A 22,534-nucleotide genomic window follows, 5' to 3' on the forward strand; every position below is an offset into this window, starting at 1 on the left:
AAGGTTTTCTATAAATAAATAGGTAGGTATCTGAATAGAAGAGATTTCGTTTGTGATCGTGGCGGTAATTAAATTTCAGTAATAGTTTGGTGTAGAAAAAGCGACACAGAACTTTATTTGCGCAAATAGCAAGTCAACTGCAGCATTACAAATGGCGCACAATGTTTTTTTAGTCTTCGATAAATGAACAATAAATGTGGACAATAGTAGTTCGTTTTTTGCAACACAAATATGGTACAGTCAACGGTAAAAATATAGGTGTAGACAACTTACTCAAAAATATGTCCCATAGTTCTTAATTCACTGACATAAGAGTTATGGGACATATTTTTGAAATGATTTGTACACCCATATTTTTACCGTTGACTGTACATGCTAATATTAGGGTGTGTCCATTAGTTACGCGAAGCGTTTTTGAGGATTTTTTTTAACCTGGTGAGATGTCGTAAGATTTGTCGATCCTCTCCGCCCTAGTTCACTTTTTGAAAAAAATTATTTTTACACCTCCACGTGACATTCAGTAAGATTCGACTTGACCGTCTCACCTTGATGCCCTCACGTTATAAATGGACGTCCTCTTAGAATTAAATATGTAGGTATATGTTTTTGCTCTCCTCTATTCAGATTATCTATGTAAGGGCAGCAAACATTCAAACTTCTTGTGCTCTACGCAACTAGCATTCCTCCATTCACACTTATAAAATAAATTAAAATATAAAAGTACTTATCGATGGTAGGAACTCGATGTGGAGCACACGAAGTCTTCCTGTTTGGGCTCCTTTGGCACAACATACACTTAACACATCAGTCATCTAGATTGTAGCGTACTTTTAAAGTTTTTTTTCCGGAATTTGATTTTGTTAAAAATAACATAAAATGTAAAAACCTAGGGGATGACTTTGAATTGCAAGCGCTCGATTTCGTCACTCGGTAATTTGTGGAAAACGGCGAATTGATAGTTTTGAAATCCGAGGAATAGAAATTGAGAATCCAGTGGTATTGAGCACTTGCTTTCACTTCTATGAAAATATTGAAGGTATTCACACGAAATCGGGCGCTCGAAATTCATAAATCGGTTCCAGTAGGTATTTTGTTTTCTAGGATACTTCGTTTTACTTTAATTCTATGAAACTATGAACACTTATTAACCTCTTGTTTGTGCATGAAAAGGAACTAGGCAGATTAATTTATAGTCATCTTTTAGTATTTTATATTTCGCGAATGATTTTTTCTTTTATAAACAAAACTGCCATGGTTTGAACTCGAACCCACGATTTTTGACTACCACAGTCACATATAAAAGGTTAAGCCCCCATTCGCACGGGAGCTTTTTCAACGCGCGTTAATAAAGCGTTTGAATGATACAAATGGATAACCATGTATGTATTCACACGAGAGCGGTGGCGCTTTTTATCAAGCGTTGTTGGATTTTCGACTTTAAGCCTTGGTCGTTAAATCGAATTTAGAGTGCTGACAGATTCAAGCGCTTTTTTAACACGCGTTGAAAAAGCTCTCGTGTGAATGGGGGCTAAATGATTACTTTTTAAATTATTTAACACACAAAACGGTGTATGATCTTCATTATTCATTAAATACCAAGATTTTATGTTTTTTCCTGTTTAGATTTTAACGAGCATCTTTTTATTCTTTCATGGGGTGAAACATTAATCAGAAGCGTCGATTGTATTTAGGTCGACAAAAGTGTTTATAACCAGCCGGGCTAGCACATGATTGGCGCGACAGTATCTCGCGGCGACATAGACTACCCGTCCCTCTTTTGTTAACATAGTAAAAGACGGGTAGTCTATCTCGCCGCGAGATACTGTCGCGCCAATCATGTGCTTGGGTTGCTGAACTTACTATTAATGAAGCCCATTATCATCTTAATCCCATTGCTATTGCAATTTGTTTCAAATGATCAAATTAAAGGCTGATTTAGACGATGCGAGAACTCGCATGAGAGTTTTATACCATTGCGGGTTTTGATTGGTCGGTTGAATTGGACGTAATCAACAGTCCGGAATGTAACTAATATCGCACGCGAGTTCGCGCGCCGTCTATATCAGCCTTAAATGTAAGTAATTGAATAAAAAAATTATGGTAGGTGTAGGTACTATGTGTAGCAAGACAGATATGGTGGTTCTACTTCGAAACTTTTACGAAAATTACCGTATTTTTTCAGAAGAGTTTTCAACCCTCCACCCCATTTTATTAAGCTACAAGATACAGTTAAAACGGCGTATGACACACGTTTGGATAATAGCGAGCGGGGGCAACACTGGCCGCCGCTTTACATTGTCTAAATTTTAGCTACAATGCGTTGTTTCCATAAGAATATTTTCTTTAAAAATTACTAAATAAAACAGGAGTGGGCAAATTTTTTTACAATATTTGTAAAGCACACATTTATAATAAACAATAGAAAAAAAAATTTATATAAAAAATACATAATTATATTTGTATAAAATAATGATAGCCACTCCTGCTTTACCGTATCAGGTATTAAGTAATAGTTGTATTTTAACATTAAAAAATAATACAAAAACATAATACTTCATTGTTTATTCATATATTTATATATAAATTATCACAAGACTAAGATTTCAGCTTATTTTGAACTTACACATCACAACATATACCTCCCGTGTCGCCATCTCATATAATCTAATATGTAACAGCCGTCATGTATTCAGCTTCTCTTCATACATATATATTTTTTCAAATAAGGCCATAGCAAGTTACAATGTGCAGAAAACTGACGTTCTTAAGGAAAAGGGACTGCATAGTCTATATAACAGCACGAAGAATGTCGTACATTGAGCTTTGATATCTCTATTTCCCACTCAAAATTATATTGCGGTCGCACACGCACAACATTCCGCGCGAGTAACAGAGACAAGTGATAAGAGGTGAATGTACGAAATTATTCGTATTTGATGATGTCATTTTTGAGTTGTAAGAATAAAAAAAAAAAACAAACAAAAAAACTACCTACATTAATTGGCCAATTATGTAATAAATACAAATGAGTTTTTCCTCAATTTTGATTTGTTTACGTTCTCTAACATTCCTTAACTCCGACTATAGTGCAGTACGCGCTTACTTTTAAGTATTGGAGCATGGTATATAATGTCGTAAGTGCCTCCACTAAGGTACCTTTTCGTTAAGAACGACACAAATGACTATTTACAATGTGCTCCACACTTCCAGCTTTTGCATGAGGCACGCAATCGAATAAAATATATTGTCTTATCACCAATATTGTAAATAATATGTTAGGTACTCCCTGATATGAAAAATGGTGAGATGCTACAAGTGAGATGACATACGCTACATCGTGACAGGCCCGAGCTGATACCTTTAAAATCTAATCTGTAATAACAGTCATTACCAGAGGTCGGCGGGGGTGAGCTATTTGCTTTATAATATGACGTAATACATGTCAAATTATAAGGTAAATAGCTCACCCTGTCCGACCTCTGGTCATTACGCAACTTAATTTTAACATTATCATAACAATTTTGATGTCGCGGATTTTCGCCAGCGAGCGATAAGACACCACGGGCAAATGTATAAAAAGAGTACTTAAACAAGTGCATTGAGCAGTTGAGCACGGTACCATGTAACGTATGTCACCCTCAAATACATCAGTTCAGTAAAAATAAAAAAGCGTCCAACGACCTTCAGAATTTTAAAAAAGATTCAAAGGTATGTACAGCCTCATCTTTGGTGACAAAGTTATATAGTGATAAATATTATAAAGATAATAATATAAATAGATAGGTACTATAATCCAATCGAGATGCAAACACGCCTATGCTAGTCACAAAATGAGGTAGGAGAGTAAACAACGAGAAGTGGATGGACTCGTGGCAACGCCCGTCGAATGACCTCCAAATAATGGAAACAAAAACCATTTGACAAAATCAAGGTTTAGGTGTACGTTTTGAACGTTTTATGCCGTGTACAGGCAGCAGCAGAAGTTGCTAAGCGTGCCAGGTGTTCAAAATGATCTTGACGCGACTTTATTGTTAAGAGAATAAGAGCGCGTCAAGGTAATTTTGAACACCTCGCCCGCTTAGCAACTTCTGCTGCTGACTGTACATTAAACTGCGAAGATAACTGAACCCGCCTGTATTGAAACTTTATTACAGGGGGTGTTATCTCCGCAGCTTACTGTAGGTTATTCTGCGGGCCTATTTGTCCGTGGAACAACCCCCATAGAAATTCCTTGAAATTGCAACTTTATCTCTGTATTTATTAGTTTAAAATCTGAAAATTTATGCGACGTTGAGTTGCGGGAGTGTTCTACAGAAAAATAATAATTTACTGCTGTATTTAAAATGTGTTCCTCTCATAATTACATACTTTTGCCGTGCCATCAGAGCCGTACTAAAGACGTGTTATAGTAGCCTTTATCGAGTGATCAATGACAGACAAAATCAAGGAGAGTTAAATATTAAATGATATTTATTACTACCTACTACTACCTCTGCTTTTAAATATAAAAATAGTTTCAGAAAGTGGCATGCGTATACTTTATCTTGTCGTTATCACGTGATAAAAGCGACTATAATAGGCCCGCTAATTTAGAATTTTATCCACATTACGCGTGGAACCTAAAACACATTCATTTCAAAAGTTATAGATTAAATTCAAGAGAACAATAACGACGAAAAACTAAAAGGGAAAACTTTTTAACTTAAGACAACAACACAAAATTGCAAACTAATACATCTACTATTCTTACCACTATGAGACGTTTCATGCACCTTTATCTAAACTATAGTTAAAACTACACACACCAAAATAGACGATCACTGTGAGACGATTACATCTAGATTTCTAACATACCTTAATATAACTCGGTTTTATAATATAATTCAATGAGAAAATCTACAATAAGTTGATCTGTACAAGGTCTTAAAACTGTAGTTATACTATACACAGTGTGCACTGACAATTCTAAGAATACATATATTTAAAGTTCTCGACAATGGCTCAATAAGTATAAATCTAAATTACTTTTCACATATAAAATAATTCCGAAATATGTTTTTTTATTCATAAATTTTATTTTTCGTTAGCTATATCACAAAAGCTTCTATTTTTTAATATAAAAATACACACGAAATAGTCAAATGACTTTACTAAATGAGGCTGAGCGAGTGCATCACTCAGCGATATCTCTAAGCGTCCTACAATAGCAAACACTATACACAGACTGCCACCAAATAGATATACATACTTACTTAAATATTTTATCGTGCATTTACACTGGTGTCGCGGGTTAATAAATATACCTACCCCATAAAACTATATTAATTGCAACAATAATTGTTTCTTCTCGTCATTAATAACTAGAGAACTAACTATTGGAACTTCTACAGTGCACAATGAACGTGAAACTTCCGAAGCGAGCTCATAAGTAAACCATAGGCGACCTTAAATAAATCATATAAATGAGTGGACACATCAACCAGCCTTGAGTCATAGCTCTGAAAAAATTACAACTAAATTTACTTACTAAGATTTAAAGACATAGCTTTCATATAAGCGTAAGAACGAATACTTTTGCTTCATTCCACCATTTTTGTATTTAAATTACTTCTGCATTAAAAATCGCTTGAAGAAAATAGCAAAAGTATTGTTATTATCAAATACAAACAAACAAAACTATTTACATACGTGGAGCCGTGTTGGTAATAAATAAAACAAGTACGACACGACTCTACGGTTCAAACAAACTCTAATTACGACAAATAATAACTGTGCGACCAAAAACATTTACATAAGTACAATCTATAATTTGTTAATATTGCTGCGTATATCAAGGATTATTATGTATGTCAAGAATAAAAAAAACATTTGCCTTATTACATAGAATAAAACATGAATTACATAATTACATTTATAATTGTCCATCATTATTTACAATTTACAATGTCCGATTAAAATTTTGATGTACAATTTAATATTTATATAAAGCGGAATAGCGAATATTTATATCACACGATTTAGACATAGCCGAAAAATAGGGAATTTGGGCATCGCTGGTTCCATTTTAGGGGCCCCTTTTGATACACTTTGACCCAGAGAGTTTACGTCTCAAGGCAGTTTAAAACCAGCCTTTGCATTACCCGGGCCTTTAAATTGGGGATCATTTTGATTGCACATTAAACACAGAGGATGTTTTGTGCAAACATGTTCATAGATAGTATAGAGGCAGACATCACAACGAAAGCGTATCTCGGATCAGCTTGCGGACAGTGTTGCCCACTGTGAGCGGCGGCGCGCCGGACAAATTATAATGGATCTTGAACAGGTAAGGTTGGATATCGGGGTACGACGTATCGAAGATTAGATCCGCGTCGGAGCGACTCGGCATCTTAGGCACGTATTCGTGTCGATTGATGATCTCCGTGATGAAGACTATTTTGTCTTGGAGCATTTCGACGACGCCCTCGTGCTGCGCGCGCATGTCGTGCTCGGAGCGCGCCTCGGCCAGCTCGCAGTACACCGTCCACACCTCCCACGGCACGCATTCGGGTTGGAACGGCCAGCGGGCGCGGCGCTTTTGAAAGAATTCTAAGCTGATCGAACCGCGAGGGGTAGCCGTGTTTTCAGCGCCGCGAAGTAAGTCGGAGAAGTCGGATATTTCGCGTTTGACGTTCCTCCCCAGCGCTTCAGACTCGCAACACACGTACGTGAAGTCTATGAAGTCGCAGTCGACGTCCACGTAGCTGACGGTCCGTATGGAGTAGCTCTCCTCGTTGTTGTAGGTGAACTTGCCGCTGGAGCGATGGAACAGAACGGTATGGAAGATGCTGGCGACCACCTCGTCCACCTGCCGACCCTCCATGGACAGCTCGAACGCGATGCTCCGAGCGTTCATCTCGGGGTCACTGACCTCCGACTGACATAATCACTCGGACGGCGTGGCTACTGGCGACTGAAGGAGATTGTTGGGAAATTATTGACGCGTGCGAAGCACTGATCCATTTCACTTTTAAAATAGGTAATGTGTCAAGTCCCACGCTGAAATGGAAAATGACCGCTTTAGTCGGTTCCCTTTAGCCCTTATAATAAAAATCGATCGAACATCGCTTGTTTGCCAAAACGATATCAAGGAAAGAGAAATTGATTTCTCTTTCCTTGATATGCCAGTTAAATATTAACCCTTTACCGCATGGATTTTTTATTCTCCCCGAATTAAATATATGTTTACCTACTAAGTAAACAGTACTAAGTAAGTAAGTGTAAGTGTTTGTTTATGTGTGTATATGTCACCTAGTTTTTAAGTGTAGTTTGTAAATGTATATAGAGTTTAAGTTTTATTTAAGTGTACTTATATGGAATAATTTAATTCTGAAATAAATGATATATTATTATTATATGTAATAAAACACTGTAAATGTAACATAAAACAAATTGTGAAAAAAATCTATATTCGACCCAACTAAAAATAATACCAAATAACAATTTATTCCAAATTTGGTACTTGATGTATTAGAGGCTAACCGGAGCCCGATTATAAAACTGGTCAAATTTGGAACTGTATGCAATATATGTATGGAAATGTAAGTTAAAAAAAAACCCTTACATCTTCAACAACTATTTATTATTTTTATACTTATTTTTGGTTAGGTTTAGGTCATGGTAGCCATTTACCACCATACGGAACGTATGCTTCTTTGTCATTGACGTAGTAAAATAATTTGATCGTTATTGGTTATCTGTAGCTACCAGCTGTCACCGGTTCTCTACAGATTTTTAACAATGCGGCTAACGTACCTAACTTTATACAAATAAAATAATGAAGTAGCAAGCTATTTCTTTATTTTGTTTTTATTGGCAAGCCTGAGTGCATAAGGTTCCATATTTGTCTAACTGACAAAAAAATCACTAACGCATAATGTTCCATATTAGTCCAATCCTTCTAGCTTGTAACGCATACTGTTCCATTTCAGGAACAAACTTTCACGACATCATACATAGTAATTTGAATATAAATGCTTACATGTTTTACCGTATAATCTCGCGGCATCTATTTTTCTAATACTCGACGCTGGAAATTTATTTATTGCACTTAAAATAACAACGAAAATCTAATTACAAAGTAGTCAATCACACTTGCATGTAAAATTGCCGGACGTCGGTGGAAATGATAATGTCATATGGACCACAAACTAGTTAGAAGCTGTATCGAGTACAGAAAACGTTTAGTAGTATTCATAGTTTCTACCTCTTACAAGTTCAGTAACATAGATGACGCTTATATCAATCCACGAGGATAATATCATTCCGTTCCAAATTTAGACCCATATGCGGTAAAGGGTTAACTGACTTAGAATTATTATACCTTTGTATCTTTTACATGAAAAACAAAACAGTTTTTGGAACGGTTATATAACGCGGCTTTGCAATGTTCACGAGTTTATAACGCGAAATGAAATTACATCATTGAAATAACCATGGCACATAATTGTTCCTTGAATTTTTTTTTATGTAAACATTATCTGAATAGTTGTTGTTCCATAAATTTATGACATACCTATGCCATCGTCAATTATTTACAAGCTATTTAATTTTCCCAAAAAAATATTCATTTAAAATTACAAGATCGGATATGGGCATATTTTTTTTCTCGTAATACCATATACTACAAACAAACAATAAATACCTTAAAACGTTAACTTTTCCGGTTATTGACACCCACTGAGCAATAAAACACGCCTAGATATTATAGAAGTAACTTACCCATATACTGCAGGGTGCCGCAGAGGGTGGTTGTCCGGGAGCCTATGGACAGCCACTTGGAGAGCCCGAAGTCTATGAGCTTGATGTGGTAGTTGTAATTTTCTGTTTTATAGAGGAAGCATACAAAGTAACTTACCCATATACTGCAGGGTGCCACAGAGGTTGGTGGTCCGCGAGCCTATGGAGAGCCACTTGGAGAGCCCGAAGTCTATGAGCTTGATGCGGTAGTCGTTGTAATGTTCTCTGTTTTATAGAGGAAGCATACAAAGTACCCGGACAGTACAAAGGACCCGGGTATGTCCTTAAACTACGTCCAGGACCCGGGTATGTCCTTAAACCACGTCCCAGACCACCGGTGGACGGGCAGCAGCGTCCCTCAAATTGGGTGTACTCGACTGCGATCGCCAACCCGCCTGCCAAGCGTGGCGATTATGGCATTCACCCCCCAAAAAAGGGGGAGGCCTATGTTCAGCAGTGGACGTCTTATGGTTGAGATAATGATAATGATAATACAAAGTAACTTACCCATATACTGCAAGGTGCCACAGAGGGTGGTGGTCCGGGAGCCTATGGACAGCCACTTGGAGAGCCCGAAGTCTATGAGCTTGATGTGGTAGTCGTTATCAAGGAGGATGTTCTCTGGTTTAAGGTCGCGGTAAATTACGCCGGCGTTGTGGAGGAAATCTGAAATGAGATATTTATTTTATTAGACACCTGTTCAACGTAGAAACGATATAAAGCTCTTGGAACTTAGATTTTGGTTGAGCTGCAGAGATAACTGAACCTTCTGCATACCATTTTGTGTGTAAGGGGGGGATACTATCGAATAGTATCGGAAGACAACATTTCTACAAAATATGTCGCTATTTGAAACGTACCTACGGCAACTACGATATACCAAGAACTTGGTTAAAAGACCTAAACTAACTTTGTCTAAATATGCCGTGAATATCGGTATCGTCTTGGGTCGTCCCATTCGTTTTTCGTCAAGTTTTTAAATTAGTCCTATTCTGCTTTCGTCACTCATTCTACATTCATCACAATCGTCGGTGGCTTTCAATGTAGAATGCGTGACGAAAGCAGAATAGGACTAATTTAAGAACTTGACGAAAAAATAATGGGACGACCCAAGACGATACCTGAATATCGCCAATTTTTATCGCAAAAAAAAAGGTGTTTATGTAATGTATTTGAGGAACAACTCACGAAACCTTTAACGGCCCGGCCACAACATTGCAGCGGCGGTGGCGGCAACCATACTGTGAACGAAAGGTCCGATCGCTGTCTCGCTCCAACCTATGGTTGCCGCCGCCGCCCGCCACCGGCCGCGCATTGTCGTGGCTGGGCCGTAAAGTTTCTAGGCGTAAAGCTTGGTGAGCCCCACGGACGCGATATCACATCCGCAATGACAATCAAAATTAAATTCTAGATTTAAAACCTCAAGGTCTTTTTTTGGCTGGCAATTTAGATTACTGGGACTCAAGGGGTTATGGCATTTGCGCTCAATGGTTAAAAGACTTACCTATAGCTACAGCAATCTCGGCAACGAAGATCTTGACGAGCTCCTCAGGGAAGACCCTGTATCGATCCAGCAAAGCTAGCAGCTCCCCGCACGGAATGAATTCTGAAACTATAAATAAATAATTTAACACTTGATCAAGTCACCTTTCAAATACAAAACATAATCGATAAAAATGTTTCAGAACTTTTTGTCGTAGCGTCGGGGTCGACTATTTTCTCACGCTAGGAACGCATGTGCTGATTTAGAAGTAAATCCCTTGAGAATAAAAGATTCACGGAAAAATCACACCGCCGGCGAGAAAAAACGAAAATTTTTCGTCATCGATCGTCGGAAATGAGATAGCATAGCTACCTTAAAACTTGATATTTCTATCAAATCATTCGATTTTGAAACGTTTTTAAGCATTGACATCAGTTGAGTTTTATGCACGTCAGCAAACGTTATGCTCGATTTCCACGGGTTTCAACAGTTGTATTTACTTGCAAACTTTCCATAACGTACGATAACCACACACACATGATGACATGTTGCCAGGCAGAGTGATGGCATGTTGGCCAAAATGTTTACATACGAAAGGAGTGCCTGGCGTCCGTTGGCTCGTTGGGTGGACGACATTCGGAAGATTGCTGGATGAGATTGGCTCGGGACCGGGATAAGTGGCGTACTCGAAGAGAGGCCTATACTCAGCAGTGGGCGATAAAAGGCTGATATGATGATACATTAATTAAATAAATGAATGGTTACATTGTACGTATCCGCCAACGAAGTATTAACCTGATGTGACCTAATTATTTGAGCAAATAAATAGTAACGTCTAGCCGCGACTCGAACGATAAGAACGCGGCCGATAACGCACGTTAGAATTATCGAGACCGTCGACCTTCTAAAAACTTATCACGAGCAAAAGTAGTTTAACAAGGCAAATAATTCACTAGTACAGGTTCAGATGCATTTCCTAATTCAAACGGGCTTTTTAGCTCAAATAAACTGCCTGATTTGGTGTTTTTTATAATCGTGAAATCTATCCATTAAAAAAAACAATATAGGCCCCGTGAATGTACTATAGGGAGCAGCATAGGAGAGGTCAGATTTTTGGCGCGAGGCGTAAATGTGTCGTTTATGCTTCCGATGTAGCCGACAAGAACATACTATGCACAAGGAAAGGTACCGACGAGAACGGTTAATGGTAGCACTTGCTTTGGCAATGTATATGGGCACATATGTTTCCGATTCAGGCCATAAGATGGCAGACCCTCAATAGCACCATTTTTGGATAGAATAATGAGTTCCCGATATCTCAAGCACAATACATGTTTAAAAACTTCATATAAGTACTTAAAACGCAACGATTCGCAGATTAGGATGTAGGACATTTTTTGTGAAAAGGTAAACCGACTTAGACACCATCTTAGATGAAAATGGTTTTGCACAGGAAACATGGAAACTATTCCCACTGTACGACAAGTCTCTATTAAAAACCCCATAGCACATACACTCACGTCACCACAGAAATCACACACACAGGCCCTCTATAAAGAAACAAATAGGTTTTGAGCAGCAGTGTTGAGGTATGAAATCCATTGCGGCCGTCTCAATTCAAGACGTCTCAATGTTTTGAAGTTTTATTTACCTCTTCTTCCGCGCGTTATCCCGGCATTTCGCCACGGCTCATGAGAACCTGGGGTCCGCTTGACAACTAATCCCATGATTTGACGTAGGCACTAGTTTTTACGAAAGCGACTGCCATCTGACCTTCCAACCCAGAGGGTAAACTAGGCCTTATTGGGATTAGTCCGGTTTCCTCACGATGTTTTCCTTCACCGAAAAGCGACTGGTAAATATCAATAGCTCAATAGTGGGACCGGATTTTTACACTAAAAGTTTTGATAATTCTAAAGTTGAAAAAGTGATACTTATCTGATATAGGACATATTTTTAAGCATATATGCTATATATGATGAAAAGTTAGAACGAGCGTTAGATATAAATTAGGTATTTATATATTTTTAGTAATGATTTTTTAATATTGAATTAAAGTGCAATGTTTAAGTTCCATTGTTTATAATATGTATGACGCTTTATAATATAAAATTATTAGAAATTTTTTTAACGTGCTTCTTTGTCAAACTACAATTAGCTTATTATTTTGTCGATATTGAATTAAAGTTTAATAAATCCACAACAACATATCTAAATTTATAAGTTAATAGGCAAGCTAAAAAGCTAGAAGAATAAGATATATGCTTTAGAATTAATATACGTTTTTTGTCCTATAAGATCTAATATTGAATTAGAGTCTGTAAAAATAAGTCTATTACTATAAAATAATATACGCAGCCATATTATGGAAAGTAAGAAATTTCTGTGTGTAGCTTGCATTGTAATAGTAAAATCTAGTTAAAAAGGCGCGAAATTCATACATACGCCGCGCTGGTCCGTCAGTCGCCGGCGCGGCGCTCGAGAGCCTATCATAGCCTACCTATACCTCGCCCCTCGCCCCACCTCCCGCTCAGTAACACTGTCTGTCTTTTCTTATTATTCATTTGTTTGTTTACCGTGCACATATATAAATTAGATGCGGACATTACGTGAAATTAAAATATCTTATTAAGTAAAAATACCTACAGCTGGTCAATCAGATCTTGTCAGTAGAAAGAGGCGGCAAATTTGAAAAATGTAGGCGCGAAGGGATATCGTTCCATAGAAAATTTGAATTTCGCGCCTTTTTTTAGTGACAAGATTTGCTTGACCAGCTATATTTCATTATCTTGACTAATCATCATCATCATCATCATCATCTCAGCCATAAGACGTCCACTGCTGAACATAGGCCTCCCCCTTTTGGGGGGTGTATGCCATAATCGCCACGCTTGGCAGGCGGGTTGGCGATCGCAGTCGAGTACACCGAATTTGAGGGACGCTGCTGCCCGTCTACCGGTGGTCTTGGACGTAGTTTAAGGACATACCCGGGTACTAATATTGTAATAAAAATGTACAAGATATTCACAACTATTTTTTACTATACATAGTTTGTCAAAGGACTGTCTCATTTCAAACATAGACAGGGAGAATCATCATACTATCTTTGACTTACACTAGTACTAGCACCCAAAAGAAAAGGATGAATATAGTTTTTTGTTTTTATTTACTGACAAATTGGTTTGACCAACTATACCTATTTCTGGTTCCTATTCCCAAGTAGCATTGCAAGCTGTATATAAGCTGTATTAAAGTTTATTTGTATACTATAAGCTGTACAGTTAGGCTGTACAAAGGCTGTATAAGCGCTTATACAGCCCTTATAAGTAAAAAAAGGGCCCAAATTATACAGCCTTTCGCGTTATTAGAGCTGTAGAGTAGCTGTAGAAGCAATACATAAGCTGCATAATAGCTGCATTACAGCTATATTTCGGTGTAACAGGAAACCTTAACACTACAGATAATCTCTTATAAGTACGATATAAGAATATAAGTTTTAAATGAGTTATAAGAAAGAATTACGAGAGAATAATAATCATTTAAGAAACTAAAATGTCTTAATCTTGTTCATTCGTAATATAGTAATGGCGACAATAAAGTGTTATAGTGGATGGTAAAAGTAAAAGTAAATATTATACAGGACTTGAATGGAATATTACCATTATTAGTAAGTGCGGATTATTATTTATTGTGAACCTGTGTATCTTTTCTGGCAAAATATTTACGCGCCTACAAAATAACAAAGAGAAACCATAAGGAAAATATCAAAAATCGGTAAAGTTACTGTTTGTTTTTAAGGTTAGAGTATCAAAAATATTTATAAATATTAATTCTAAGGCTAAACAATTTATTTTAGCTGGTAATCATAACACGGGGCGTTAGTCTGGTAAATATTTGCAAGTATTTCTTTAATTATATTTACAAATACGTTTTTTTTATTGTAAAATGGCGACAATTTTTAAACAGCCTACAGGATAGTTGGAGAGCATTATAATCTTAGTAGCTGTGCTGTGTAATAAATGGAGTGTCTTTTACAGCTTTTGTAATTAAAACAGCTTTATAATAGAATATTTGTATTCGTTTGGCTGTATTTCGGTTTTCCGTACATAAGTTATAATTCTCTTTAGAGATCCGTATAACAAATAAAAAACCTGTACTGTAACTGTCATATATTCTTTTAGTTTTATAATACACTTATTTTCAGAAATAATGACACTACTATACTTATACGAGTGTAAAATCACGCCAAAAGATTGTTATAAGCGACTCTATCAGTAATACAGAAAAAAGCTGTACTATAGCTGCCATTTATTCATTTGGTTTTATAATACCCTTACAGACAGAAGTTATACAACTACTATTCTTATAGGAGAGTAAGATTACGCCGTAAGAAATAGTTTTAAAACGGGGTTGACAGATACATTTGTACAGCTACAAGTGCCAAGTGATACTACAATACAGCCTGTATACAGCTTTTACGATAAAATTAGTTTGTAGTGTTTCACAACACTTAATGTTTTAAAACGGAGTTGACAGATACTTTTGTATAGCTAAAAGTGCCAAGTGTTACTACAATACAGCCTGTATACAGCTTTTATACACACGCTTTTTTTGTTTTTAGCTTTTATACGTTTTTTAGCTTTTTTAGCTGTATTGTCACACGTGCAATAGAGTGTTTAAGACCAAGTTCGGCCTGGCCAGTCACATAAGGGCTCACGCTAGACAGCGTCCATGATGTTTATCTGGGGTCGCCGTCATCGAAAACGATGAGGAGGACTATATATATATACAGCTTTTACGATAGAATTAGCTTGTAGTCTCTCACAACACTTCTAGTTTTATAGTAGATTTTTTTATATTCTGATAAAGCACCCCATGCTTCCGCAGAATCCTTTATAATGATTTTATACAGCTTGAGCTGGATAATGTCTGTAAAGTAACTTTTATACAGCTTAAATCTTTTCTGACACTCTTATACGTCCGTCCCTTAAATCACTCTAAGTTCTTAATTGGCTGCTATATTGATGTTGCCGACACTTCCATGCTACTTGGGATTGTCATGTCCTGTCCTATTCAACGTCAATATCATAATATTCATAATATTTATATTATAAACCAACTGATCAATATAACACGGTATACATCCTGAATATACAATAAGGTAAGTGGCCTCACTTACCTTATTGTATATTCCGTGTGGGCCGTATATGCCTATATACAGCCCACCTTAAATTAAAATGGTTTTTTTTTAATAAACAGGATATGAAGTATGTAAAACTCACTCAAATAGGTTTCTCGTTTATTTAAGTTTCTTCATTATACCAAAATAGTTATAAAAATATCACGATACTCTTGGAAAATATACCTTTTATAAAAGTCCTATTATGGGCCTTATTGAACACTACCAGTGTATTACTTAATCCCGCAAAAAATAATCATTTTGACAGTAGGTAATAACAGATTTTATTGTTTTTAACTTAAGAGTTATACATATACAAATAACAATATTTGATACTTCATAACAACAGGATTTATTTATAATAAGTGAAAATAATTATTTTGGGTCTTAATAACTAAAGATATAAAAATTGTCTAGTTTACGCGAAAATAGTAGGTAACTAAACATAAATCTTTATTAGTTACAGTAGTCTTATCTTTTAACATCTGGGGGCACGGCAGTGCCCCCGCCAAGACGAGAAAAGCGCAAGGGCACTATCTACCTTTTCTCGAAGCGCTTCGTCGTTTTTTGGAACCCTCATAACTTGGGGTTGGATTATACCAGATAAACAAAGTTCTCGGACTTATTAAGCATATCAATTGCATAGCTCTTATACTTTAGATTTTATTCATATCTAAAAACTTCGATTTCGTCACTGACTCACTCACTTGATGATCATCAATACCGGGTACTTCCTGAAGTCCTCTAAGAAGCTGAAATTTGGTATGTAAGTAAGTTTTAGTACACAAACAACAAATAAATTCAAAAAAAATTTATCCCTAAGGGGATGAAGATGGGGTTTAATTTTGTATGGGAAATCAATAATCGCTGAACCGATTTAGTTGAAATTTGGTATGTAGATAGGTATTGTTATGGGGAAGGATATAAAATAGATTTCAACCTCAAAGTTTACCCTTACGGGGTGAAGGCAGATTTCAACCCCAAAGTTTACCCTTACGGGGTGAAGGGTTATATGGAGAATCAGTAAGAAGTACATTGTGTAACAGATGCCCCCAGATACTTATTTCAGGATTTTTAATAGTAAATCACCCCCAACCCTTTAAATTAGGGGATGGAAGATTGTCATCAACAACTTACAAAAAGAAGTGAAATCCCATCAAAAACATTTTGATGTACAATGTTGCCCAAACGAAACCATAAGGCTCGCACTGTCAAAAAGTTTTCAGATCTCTTGCCAAGCTTCTAACTCTACAAGCCCTCTAACTTTACTAGCTCTACACCAAAAGTGTGTGGCTTGGCCGTTTCGTTTCTACAAGAACTATTGTATGTAAGTATAATACAAAAACCGCCCAAATGCGAGACGCACTCGCGTTCCAAGGGTTCTGTACATTACACAATTTTTAACAATATATTTTTTTTAGAGAAAAGTGAGTAGTCTTTAAAAAACCCATAGGTATCGGAAAACTAGGTACTTAAGTCCGACTCACGCTTGACTGCACATTTCTAATAGGTTTTCCTGTCATCTATAGGAAGAGAGCTAATATGTGTATTTTTTTCATAATTTTACGCTACGTCTTACGGAGGCGAACAACGCGCGAACGCGGCGCGGCGCGGCGCGGCGAAATCAATCCTTTGATGCCCATAGAAGTGTCCTACGTAAGCGATCTCGTTGCGAACGCGGTGCGGCGCGATTTGCACGCGAATGTCAGGCGGCGCGGCGCGGCGCGGCGCGGCGGCGGCCGCTTTCGCCGCGCCGCGCCGCGCCGCGTTCGCGCGTTGTTCGCCTACGTAAGACGTAGCGTTAGACCCAGTAGTTTCGGAGATAAGGGGGGAGGGGGAATGGTCATTTTTTGCGTATTTTCTTAAATAACTTCTAAACTATTTATTTTAAAATTACGAAAAAATATATCTGAGATTCTTACCATGAGCCCCTTCGTTTGATATATATATATATATATATATATATATATATTTTTTTTTATTGAACAATAAGCTAAATAAAGTACATTATTATTACAAGACCCATCGTGGGCAAAACCTTGAGGAGGTTTGTATGCCGATGGGGAGTTCGAGAAAATAACATGACAATATACATATCTATCTTATACTAATTAAAATTCTAACAATATTCTCTTATATTAATTCATATTCTAATTCTCTTATATTAATTATAACAAGATATAGTTTTTTTTTCTTCTATTTATCATTCATCTCAAAAGTGACCCCTTTATTTGAATTTCTATTATTTACTTTACATGTATGTCCTTGGGCTAGAGACTTACATGTGTATACCAAATTTCAACTTATTGGTGCAGTAGTTGCGGAGCAAATAGGCTGTGACAGACGGACAGCCAGACACACGAGTGATCCTATAAGGGTTCAGTATTTTTCCTTTTGAGGTACGGAACCCTAAAAATAATGAATTTAATAAATTTTTCACCTTATGCCCATGTGGCGGTAGCGAAACAGCCAAGCCACATATTTTGACTAAGGTGTAGAGTTAGTGAAGTTAGGGCTTGTAGAGTTTGAAGCTTGGCTCGACAAGAGATCTGACAACTTTTTGACAGTGCGAGTCTTATGGTTTCGTCTTAGCAACAAAATTTACATGAAAATGTGTTTGGTGGGATATTTTTTTACAGTAAAAATATTTATTCGTAACAGTAAGTATTATCTTTTAACATAATTTTTACAGTACATCTGGTGCTACATTACGACCGGTGCTATAATAAGCACGTTAAAACACTCCCTTTGACCGTGTTTTAAAATTCGTCACTCGTTGCAAAATATCTATTTTTCGCAATTCTATCGTAAAAGAAAAGAAAACTAACGAAGAGGTTTTACGCATACGAGGGCCGCACTGAAAGTTTTGCGTAACTTTTGAATAAAATCATTTATAACCATAATAATACATTTATTGCTTCTCAAAATGTTTCCCTTTACATTCTATGCACATATTCACTCGCTCAGACCATTTTTGGAAGCATGAGGCCCAATCACTTGACTGCATGTTTTCGACGTGGTGATGAAACGTAGTAACTGCCTTATCCGGGGTCTTAAATGTCAAACCCCAAATTAAATCCTTAATTTTGGGAAATAGATAGAAGTCACAGGGTGCAATGTCTGGATTATAATCCGTATAAGAGACATTTTCCACGTTTTCGTAATTAAAAAATGTTTTTGCCTTTATTGCGGTATCGGTGGACGCATTATTATGACGCAGGAGGATGCGGCTTCTCGGTCGTCTCTCGCGGTCTTTTTCAATGACTGCGGGCACACAAATGGTAGTGTACTACTCAATATTTAACGTTCTTTTATTATTTAAAAGTACGGTACAAAAAAGTCCCATAGAAGTTCAACAAGCCAAAAGCGTTGCCAATCAAAATGTTTGGCAACGCTTTTGGCTTGTTGAACTTCTATGGGCCTCCTGTCACCTTCGAAAGACCCATTGACTGGACTAATGCCTTTTTTCCGGATCGTAGCAGTAAATCCAGATTTCATCTCCTCTAACGATGTTATATACAGCATTTGAACTTTCTTGCTTGTACTTACGCAGCATTTCTCGGCACCAGTCAAAAAGTACCTGTTTTTGGACTGAAGTTAATTCGTGAGGAATCCAAAGACAACAAGGCTTTCCGACTTTTAAATATTCTTGTAAAATCTTTTGTATTTGTCTCACACCTATCCCTAATTGTCCTCAAATTTCGTCATAGGTGATTCGTGGGTTTTCTTCAATGAGTCGTCTCACAGTAGCCACGTTTCCTTGAATGATCGCCGTGGACGGTCGACCTTCACGAAAATCATTATCTAGAATAATACTGTCTCTACTAAATTCACCATACCATACCAACGCCTCACGATGCTCAGATGTGGTGCTTCAATCACAAAAGCATTTTGAAGGCAAGCACTACACTCTTGCGGAGTAAGCGAACTTTTAAAATCATAACAAAATCATAGCTCGAAAAATATTTTCGCGTTAAAGCCACGTTCAACGCACTGACTTACTTTGACAAGCCATTAAAAACAAAAGACGATCGATTTGTCGCCAACATTTGTCACATTCCATAATCAAAAGCCTGTATTTTTTTTAAATATACAATTCATAATTTAAATATTTACCAGTGGCCAGTAGTGCAAAACATTCAGTGTGGCCTATGTAGTAGGAGAGAGGAGGAGTTTGTTAAGAACTATAGACAATAGAAGAGGAAGGATGCTTGGGCACCTGATACGACACGACGAATTTATCAAAAATATCATAGAAGGGAAAGTTGAAGCAAACAGGAAGAGGGGAAGACCAAGGAGAGCGTACATGGATCAAATAAAGGAAAAGATCAAAGTCGTGTCGTATCGGGCTGTCAAAGAGAAGGCGGAGGACCGCCAAACATGGAAATTGCTCCACCGACAAGAGTCATACTCTTAAATATATGATGATGATCGTAAATACCTACCTATGTATTAACAAAAAAAAGTCACTTGTAATTACATAGTTACTGCCTTTAAAAAGTATAAGTGCCTCAATGTTATTAGACTTTTTGATTCTTTAAAACGTCTTTAGGTCAATAAAGCAAGTGAAAAATTATTAGAGTTAGACCAAGAAAAGTCTGCAGCAATTTTGACAGCCCACGCAGTGCAAGTGTTATTTATAAGTCATAATTTCATAGAAGTTTCTTCAAATCGACCTTATTAATAAGAGATTAAAAATATTGAAAATTATCTTAAAATATTTTAATTTAATATTTCATCTCATACGTTCAATAAGGCCCGGGACTAGACCTTTTTACCTGCACTGACAGTGGGCCTTCTTAGCAACAAGTACAAATTCAGAATAATTGGGAATAATAGGGAGCAACTGCTATTTTTGAATGCTGGGCCTTGTTACCCGCCGGGCCTCATATGCCTGCACCTCACCTACCTTATTTATTTGTTTTACAAGGGGAAAAGTTGTTGATTAACCGCTCGTGCTAATATTGATACCCAAACAAGCGAAACATTTTTTTTTTATTAAATAGGAGGCAAACGAGCAGACGGATCATCTGGTGGTTAGCGATTACCGCCGCCCATGGACACCCGCAACACCAGAAGGGTTGCAAGCGCGTTGCCGACCTTTAAGATGGGGGTCTTTGAAGGTTTGAAGGTCGTATCGGACAGTTCATTCCACAGTTTGGCTGTGCGAGGCAGGAAGCACATTCACAAATTCAAACATTCTAAAATTGAACCACGAGCGTAGTTAGTGGTTCGTAAAGTTGAACCTTGAGCGTAGTGAAGGTTTCAAGGGACGAAGGTTAAATAAAATTTTCACCACATCAGCTCGTAAAGGCCCTCTTGATTGTTCGTAACGGATAAGAAAAGTGGCATTTAATTTGATGCAAATTTTGAGTTGTTACCGTAGGTAAATTGGATCAGTTGGTTGGTAATATTGACTTTAAAATGATAAATATTGAATAACGTCAGTTTGAAATTGATTTTATGATAAAGTAAATATTATCGGCGATGATCGCTCTTAAAAAATATATGTCGCTAGTCATTTATAACCTAAAAGCGCCAAATTACGCAAAATTATATTGAAATGACACCTGTGTATTGAATTTGAAGAATACTTTAACAAGGGTAGTTATCTGTATGACAATGCACCTAAAATAATTTTCAAATGTATCTATTATTTCTATACTTAACACGATAACGAATTCTACGTAAACGAAACCGCGGGCAATCCCTAGTACATATAGAAATAAATAAGGGAAGGTAAGTTTCCATTAGTGTACTGTGTAAAATAACTATTTACCATTGATAATAATTTTATAAACGCTTTGCGTATTTTTAAGGGCACCGCGCTAACCGCTAGCCCGCGACCGTCGATCGCTGCCTCCTACCACGGCGCACAGCGCGGCGCGCGCAAACGCCGCGCGTTTGAAATGTAACTTAATATAAGCTCGGAATGCATACTTACGTATCAGTATTTAGTGTCGCCGTGATTTTATATTTCTAATCTTTTGTGTGAGAAGAAAGATCTTTATTATGACCGTGTAATATTAACTCTACAAACTTTAATTCAATATTGGCTATACTGCTTAACAAGAAATCAATATCTAGACAAGCACATTGTCTACATTTCTAACTTTTTACATGTATACTAAGTTGATAGATAATATCATAATTTTGCAATATCAGCTACTCTAATTCTGTATTTTCATAATAATTCCTGTTTTTACGTTCACCAGAAAGCAGCTGTTCCAGATTTCTAAAAACCGAATAGTGTGAATAAATTAAAGTGTTATTGAATATGTTAAAGTTTTTTGTAACTTTAATTTTATATTTACATAGTTATTTAGCAAAACTTGAAAATTTAAATATGGCCGAACGCTCCACCTAAAATTTTCTAACTTTTTACATGAATGTTATTTAACATGCTTACAATAACATATCAAAAAAGAAAAAACTTTAATGTTATCAAAACCCATTTTTGTTCCACCGCTGGTCTATCAAATGATATTTCGTACATAAGTTCCGAAAAACTCATTGGTACGAGCCGGGGTTTGAATTATTTACCTATTATCACGAAAGTAAGGACTGCTACGCGCGTTGAGAGAATTGTATTTAAATATTGCATTATATCTTGCAAGTAAATACTGTTCATAATAAACAAATGTTATCAGTCGAAGTGCATGTCAACAAAATCAATTGACACAAGCAAATGTTCCTTGGCCTGGACCGCTACTAGTGTTGGTAAAGAATCGAGGCTTTAGAATCGAGAATTTACTAATCCAGTCACTTTAGGCACTAATAGTTGTTAAGTTTCGGTTATTATAAAGTTGTTTGAGACTTGAGGCTTCTGTAGAGACTCGAGTACCTACTTATTACAAAAGACTTAAATTTTGATAATAATTTTCAAGACTACACATTGTCGTTGAATCATGTCGCGTAGTTAATATTCATGGTTTAGTACTTAGCAACAATTTCCAGTCCTTACGTCTTGTTTAAGCACTGGGTTTCAAAAAACTGAGTTGACGTTTTCAAATCAGGCTAATATTCGAGCCCTTACCTAATTTCAACTATCTATGCTTCCCAACCGTGGCAAGAAGAACCAGTATTAATCTGAC

The 22,534-nt window shown here is 36.8% G+C and overlaps 2 protein-coding genes across 3 annotated transcripts in view; both read right to left on the reverse strand.

Moving 5' to 3' along the window:
• LOC134670118 (serine/threonine-protein kinase S6KL) overlaps nt 1–22,534 on the reverse strand; it is a 93,038-nt gene that overhangs the window by 63,428 nt on the left and 7,076 nt on the right. Inside the window, exons 5-6 of the mRNA XM_063527806.1 lie at nt 10,283–10,390; nt 9,286–9,444 (exon numbers count right to left, since the gene is read on the reverse strand). Of these exons, the coding sequence (XP_063383876.1) occupies nt 9,286–9,444; nt 10,283–10,390 (267 nt within the window). The remainder of the gene's footprint in view (nt 1–9,285; nt 9,445–10,282; nt 10,391–22,534) is intronic.
• On the reverse strand, nt 5,348–9,010 carry LOC134670100 (autophagy-related protein 101). 2 transcript variants are annotated; one of them, XM_063527788.1, is made up of 2 exons: nt 8,897–9,010; nt 5,348–7,038 (listed from the first exon to the last, which is right to left on the reverse strand). In XM_063527788.1, the coding sequence occupies exon 2, from the start codon at nt 6,893–6,895 to the stop codon at nt 6,233–6,235; it is 663 nt and encodes a 220-aa protein (XP_063383858.1). In that variant the 5' UTR covers nt 6,896–7,038; nt 8,897–9,010; the 3' UTR covers nt 5,348–6,232. The 2 variants fall into 2 exon arrangements, with proteins under 2 accessions (XP_063383858.1, XP_063383860.1); XM_063527790.1 differs by lacking the exon at nt 8,897–9,010 and adding an exon at nt 8,761–8,859.

The sequence above is a fragment of the Cydia fagiglandana genome, chromosome 13 (genome assembly GCF_963556715.1).
Source record: "Cydia fagiglandana chromosome 13, ilCydFagi1.1, whole genome shotgun sequence".
NCBI classification, from domain to species: Eukaryota; Metazoa; Arthropoda; class Insecta; order Lepidoptera; family Tortricidae; genus Cydia; species Cydia fagiglandana.